Source organism: Monopterus albus, unplaced genomic scaffold (genome assembly GCF_001952655.1).
Source record: "Monopterus albus unplaced genomic scaffold, M_albus_1.0 scaffold56.1, whole genome shotgun sequence".
Taxonomy (NCBI): Eukaryota; Metazoa; Chordata; class Actinopteri; order Synbranchiformes; family Synbranchidae; genus Monopterus; species Monopterus albus.
The window spans coordinates 1,419,648-1,426,604 of NW_018127936.1; the positions used below are offsets into that span (position 1 = coordinate 1,419,648).

The 6,957-nt window shown below is 38.2% G+C and overlaps 1 protein-coding gene across 3 annotated transcripts in view; it reads left to right on the plus strand.

Moving 5' to 3' along the window:
• bmpr1ba (bone morphogenetic protein receptor, type IBa) overlaps positions 1-3,441 on the plus strand; it is a 60,736-nt gene extending 57,295 nt beyond the window's left edge. For 2 of the 3 annotated variants that reach the window (XM_020602558.1, XM_020602557.1), the window contains 4 exons: positions 1,137-1,434; positions 1,574-1,749; positions 1,952-2,082; positions 2,164-3,439. In XM_020602558.1, coding sequence (XP_020458214.1) covers positions 1,137-1,434; positions 1,574-1,749; positions 1,952-2,082; positions 2,164-2,289 — 731 coding nt within the window. In that variant the 3' untranslated portion in view covers positions 2,290-3,439. Of the gene's footprint in view, positions 1-1,136; positions 1,435-1,573; positions 1,750-1,951; positions 2,083-2,163 lie in introns of all 3 variants that reach the window. The other variant, XM_020602559.1, reaches the window with a different exon arrangement.
• The last annotated feature ends 3,516 nt before the right edge of the window (positions 3,442-6,957 follow it).

The following is a 6,957-nucleotide window of genomic DNA, read 5'->3' on the forward strand; positions in this document are numbered from 1 at the left end:
TCCGTGACTGTTCTTGAATGGCCCAGCCAGAGCCCTGATTTAAACCCAATTGAGCATCTCTGGAGAGACCTGAAAATGGCTGTCCACCCACGTTTACCATCCAACCTGACAGAACTGGAGAGGATCTGCAAGGAGGAATGGCAGAGGATCCCCAAATGCAGGTGTGAAAAACTTGTTGCATCATTCCCAAAAAGACTCATGGCTGTATTAGCTCAAAAGGGTGCTTCTACTAAATACTGAGCAAAGGGTCTGAATACTTATGACCATGTGTTATTTCAGTTTTTCTTTTTTAATAAATCTGCAAAAATGTCAATTCTGTGTTTTTCTGTCAATATGGGGTGCTGTGTGTACATTAATGAGGAAAAAAATGAACTTAAATGATTTTAGCATATGGCTGCAATATAACAAAAAGTGAAAAATTTAAGGGGGTCTGAATACTTTCCGTACCCACTGTAAATGTTTAATCTTTTCTTTTGCCAAAGTTTATTTTTTCAATTTTTACATGCCATTGTTAACAGTAGTGCTTTAGATGGGTTAAATCTGCTTCAGTTCTACTAAAGTAGTTATTTTAGTCTCAGAATAATCACTGGCAAAATGTCCTCACTTAAATTTCTTAGAGAATTTTTGCTGTGTGAATACTACAGCTTAACATGACATGCATTTACGCTGGTTTAAACTAGTTAGTTACAAAATATTTTCCTCTAGGAATGATGAAATGAACTCTCTCCAAAGATTCAAAATGATCTCCTTTAGAATTTATGCACAGCATGGGCATGCTCGAAACAAGAGCCCCAAGGAAAAAAAATCTGAAAAATAAAAAGTGGTCAGTTCTACTCTACCACACAGTCTAATTAAGCCTAACTAATACATTGTCCCAGTGAAAAAGCGCATGTTAACAGTGAAGACAGAACAAGGTTTATGTACCGTCTGCTATTAAGCACAAAAGTGATGAAATTCCAGAGATGTGCGTACAGTTACAGTCACAATATTTCATGGTCAAATACAGCCAGTAACATGGAGATTTACATTGGAAGGCTGTTTCCTCGACTTGATTGTAAATCCCCGCCTGTTAAACTCCCTCTCTCTTCAACCCCCCCATCCCCCCACCCCCCATTTCCTGCCCACTCCATTCATAGGCTTTATAGCTGCAGATATTAAAGGAACTGGATCTTGGACCCAACTCTACCTAATAACAGACTACCATGAAAATGGCTCTTTGTATGACTACCTCAAATCAACCACTCTAGACAACAAAGCCATGCTGCGACTGGCCTACTCCTCCGTATCTGGACTCTGCCACCTCCACACAGAGATCTTTGGCACCCAGGGCAAACCTGCCATAGCTCACAGGGACCTGAAGAGCAAGAACATACTGGTGAAAAGAAATGGGACTTGCTGTATAGCTGACCTGGGACTGTCGGTCAAGTTTATCAGGTGAGTGGGTCAGCGACATCCAGTGATATTTGGCACAATTTGAAGAAACATTCCACTTTAACTTTTCTTTCAAATCATCCATGATTCGCTGATTTTAAACTCTTATGTAAAATAATCACTTTCATCTCCTACTCTGCAGTGACACCAATGAAGTTGACATCCCTCCCAACACTAGAGTTGGTACCAAACGTTACATGCCTCCAGAGGTTCTGGACGAGACGCTGAACAGAAATCATTTTCAGTCGTATATCATGGCCGACATGTACAGCTTTGGGCTCATTCTCTGGGAGATTGCACGGCGTTGTATATCAGGAGGTAAATATAGTAAATATACTTTTTATGGAACTTTTTTGACACTAAAAACCAGACTTCCACTAAAAAAAAAAACACACACAACTAAATCTGTACTTTTTGATGGCTATGCAGTATGGAGTTTAAGCACATTGTCTAGTTTTTGGGATGTAGTTAGAATTTATCAAACAACACGCCAACACAGTGTATTTCTTCTTTGTTGTAGGGATCCTTGAAGAGTACCAGTTACCTTACCATGAGTTAGTTCCTACAGACCCCTCATATGAAGACATGAGAGAGGTGGTCTGCATCAAGAGACTGCGACCATCTTTTCCTAATCGATGGACCAGTGACGAGGTAAACCATTTTACAGTACACATACACGCACAAACAAACACAAATTAATGACCTTCGTAACATAAATCTGTATCTCCTCAGTGTTTGAGACAAATGGGAAAGCTGATGACAGAATGCTGGGCCCATAACCCAGCCTCCCGGCTTACAGCCCTACGGGTCAAAAAGACACTTGCCAAGATGTCAGAATCACAAGATATCAAGCTGTGAGCAGGCACTGCCAGGTGTGTGCATACACACATAAAAAGGGCTCTAGTCCAGGCCACACGAGCCTTTTTTTTCTGGGAAAACAAGACGGGACAGGAAGCATGAGGCTCAGTTTGGAGAATAGATGATTATGAACATTGTGTCCAGATGCCCAGAACTCTCCAAATCAAGTCCCCTTTGAACAAATGACTACAGGACTACAGTGGTTTACTGAAACTTAAACAAATTTTTTATTTTTATTTTTTAAATCAGGTCTTGTGTGGCCTTGTTCTGTCTATTGGAGATGAGAATTTCATTTCAGACTGGTGTGAGAATTCTAAAACCACATAGCTGTAAGTTCCTGGTCACATGCTGAAAAGGCCTTGGACAGAGAGAGTTTGATTTGGCACTGTACTGTATCTGCAGAGTTATGCAGATAGGCTACTGACCAGTGAGTGGAATACTATATCACTGCTTTCTGTGAAAGCTACCCTACCTGTAGATGAAGGTCTGACCGATAGAATGGAAGGGATGTGTTTGAAGGCAATCTGTTTTTGCAGCATGACACCTCCTTTCAAAACACTGTCACCCCACTCCTGGCTTTATATTGTAATTGGTTTGAACACATTAAATAGACTTTTGGTTACATAAACTGATACTATGTAACAAAGTATTTTGAGGCTTTAAAGGTTTTGTTTATGCTGGTAACATTTGTAGACACTGATGGAAAGGTATACCTGTATTTTTGAGTTGTTATGGGCTATGAAAGTGTATTTTCCATGTAAAACTCAAACTCTTTAAGTCTATATGTGAAAAATAAAGTTTATGTCCAAATAAATTCTGGATTGAGGTGCTAAAAGCCTCGGTTTCCTTCTGGTTTCCATGAGTGAGGAGATGAAGCATTACATTAATGAAGTGATTGAGGCAGAATGGTGCCATCTCTAGGAGCTCCACAGCCGTTACAGGAAGGGAAGTTTGCTTGATGATGTAGTTGTCTATTATTTCGTTTATATGCTGTGAGGAGCTGCTGCACCTGTTGCATCCTGCTGGTGAGTAAATGGTTTAAAAACCATTACAAAGAATCGCACTGCATTAAAAATACAGTGCTTCTATCAGGTAAGTTTTTACAGTAATTAAAATTCTCACGTAACAGTCGTGTTAGAAAGGTTAACCGGGCTTTCTCAATTTTATCTTTTGTAGTTCATTTGTAAATTATTTGGTAAGCTCTCCTACAGAGGTCAGTGAGTTCTTTTTTTTTTTTTTTTGGTCTCCATCAACCATAAAATAATTGGAGGTTTGAGTGTGACAGATGTTTTGTGATATAAATGCCCTATTTGGCCGCGTGGATTTTTGTGCCTTATTAAATCTGTAAATACTGTGGGTGAGGGAAAGTAGTGCAGTAAAACGGTTTGTCCAAATAAAGTGCAAAACTCAACCGCAGGCTGATGCACCGTTTGAGATTTGTCATGCATACTAATGAGTAAATTGGCTGCGCCTCTTACTGTTAAGCCATACTCTTATTTTTTTTGTAAAAAAAAAAAAAAAACTGTAATAGCTCATTACAACCCACCAGTGCTGCTGAGCAAACAGCATGTTAAACAGTGACACCATAAGGATATTATGTTTCAATTTCCTCCCCTTCAGGCTATTTTATACAACCACCTATTGCAAAGTACTACCCACCATATGTATTTACGGTCTCTGGCCACTTTATTAGGTACTTCTGTACAATTCTATGTAATTCAGTGCAACACTTCCACATTAACATTTGTGCTTATGTTCAGTTTTTGGTATAAATTCAATTCTATGTTTATTAAGGTCAAAGGTAAAGGTGCTATTGTACTGGACTACATTATATTTAGGGGTGTCTATATTCTTGTCCTCCCCAGCTACATAATGAGAGGGTCAGAGTTTTAGGAACGTCTCTGAATATAATGTAGTCCAATACAACAAGACCTTTAACTACGACCTCAATAATAAACTTGTAATTGAATTTATATATTTATGACAATTGCATTAAAAATTTAAATATTTTGAGATTGATAAACACGGATGATAAGACAGAAGTTTAGCATTGAATTGCATACAATTGTACAGGTGTACCTAATACAGTGGCAGATGAGTGTGTATTCATGGTATACACTCACCATTACAATACAAAATGTGGCAAATGTTAAGCGTAAAACCATTCCCCAAAACAGTTCTGTTGAAATAAGCCACCGAAAGCACCTCATTTTCAGTGTTGCTTATAAATATAATTTATTGTCTTAAAAATTCTTTCTTACACTTTGTACAGAAAACAATTAGAGGAGATAAAGAGGTGAGCATTCAGCAAGATTCATGAAGCGTGCCAGAATTAGCTAAAATGGAAACACTAGCCCACACAAATCAAATCACTTATAATAGTAAAATAAAAATGCACTTACAAGAACATCTCTAGTTATAGACTTCTATCATGACAACCAATGCTAAGTTTGCATAGTAGACACTGCTTTTACAAAAAAGGAAAGAAACATACAAACTAGTATCTAATGGTACTGCTCTTTTTATCATCAGAAATTTGCCAAATATAGCTGACAGTACACAACTGTACATACTGTGGATATAAAATATTTTTACATACTTTGATATATTAACAGTACTTTCATTAGTTTCACATCATGAAGGATCACCACCCTCTTCTTCATATGAAAACAGTTTTCCAGTCTACTACACTAACAGGTTACCCTGCTGGTAATTTGTAGACTTAGAATATGGCAAGGATCAAATTTAGAGTGAAGTTACACTGTTACAATTTGTAACTTGCACTTAACAGATTTTCTTGAACATTTTTCACTTGTTAGAATTATAACCTCGTATGACTGTGAATTCTGCCTTTAGGTGAATTAATGATCATAATATATGAAAGCGACATTGTAGTTGATGTGTTTTGTTCTGAACAAACTGAACTGACATAAAATTGACATGAATCTTCCCTTTGATTTCCTCACATTTGACATCAGCAGTTACATTTGAAAACATACAAAACATCCACTCTGACATTTAACCATACACCATTGCTGATTTGGTTCGTAAGGTGGCCTGAAACCAAAGCTTACATGCTTTCTGCAACTGGTTTTAACCGATGCAAGAGGTCAGATCTTTGCACCTTTCTGATCAACAAAAAAAAAAAAAAAGAAAAATCTATTTTTCAAGGTTTCCTCCTGTGTGTGCAGCCACAAGATGAAATCTGTCATGACAAGGTACAGATGTGACGTTTTGTACCGGTGGTAACTTAGCCTCTGCTGTCACTGTTTTCTTTACACTATCCTCCTCAGTATCTCCTCTACATACCTGATGTTTAGTTTCATATGGCATCTCTCCATAGTTCAGAGCAGAAATCCCGTATATTTGAATATTTTACGTGCATTTCCTTTGACCTCCATGTCCATGTTGTCCTTCACTAGAGTATATGTCCCCAGGGCATCTGACAACTATTCAACACCCACTAAAAATAAGGCTGTTTTTCTTTCCTCAAAGCTTTCATATTGTTGAAAAGAGCCAATGCACACATTTGAAAGCCGCCTGGGTTTACAATGTAAAAACAAATATATTACACTTATTTTTACATAAGTGTCTTTAGTTATCTTGATTTTTAGCTTCAAATTGCAACTTTTTCAACAAATACACCATGAGTTGGAATGTTAATTGTAAAAAAAAAAAAAGAGGAAAAAGCCTCCCCCCATACAGTTCACACCTGTAAAAAAATATTAATACCAAAAAATAATCATGTAAATGACACTATAATCAGTGTTTCCCCTACCATTATATTAGGGGGGGTGCCCTGCCCCCCCTTGAGGGTCAAGTTAATTTTATTCAATTTTACTTTCTATATAGTGCCAGATCACAACAGAAGTCATTTAAGGTTCCCTTTCCTATAGAAAAGGTCTATACCTTGTTCTTTTATTAAACAAACTAAGTAGCCTTATGTTATTTATCTTATTTTTCACGACGGCATGCCATTTCTGTCTCTACATGGCCGCACGTTTACAATTCTCCTCTGCTCTCTGTATTGGGCATGGTGGAGTTCATGCCCCGATGCACACATATACAGGTGATCACACACCCACCACCGGACAGAAAACACTTGCCGGAAAATATGTATGTATAAAAATATGATGCCTTCCATCAACCCTCTTTTCCTTGCTAAGCTGCGTTAACCAATAATACACAAAAGTGTACCTACGCAGCCGCTGGTTAGCTTGGTGGGTAACCCCACTGACTTTGATACGGCAGGTTGGGGTTCGATTCTCTGTCAGGGCACAGCATCAGCGTGGGCCCTTAGGCAAGGCCCTTAATGCTATATGCATAGTGAGGTACTACACAAATGGTACGGCAAGGAGGAGTCAGGACGCCAGGAAATGTGATCGCTTATTTTTATTATTTTTTACATTCTTTTCACTCTAATGAAAAGAATGTAAAAACATGAGAACACATTATTTAGAGGACCTTAGTAAGTTAGTATTAGTAAGTCATCTATCTTTTAAGCTGGGGATCCTCCCTCCCTCTGTGTGCCTCCTTTCTTCATCACGCCTTTCTCCTGTATGTCAGGAGGCACTTCACTTTCCTCACTACTTCACTACTAGTGTTCATCACACCTTTTCCCTGTATATCAACTTGCTTGGTTTCAGGAGGTACTCCACCTTTTCCCTA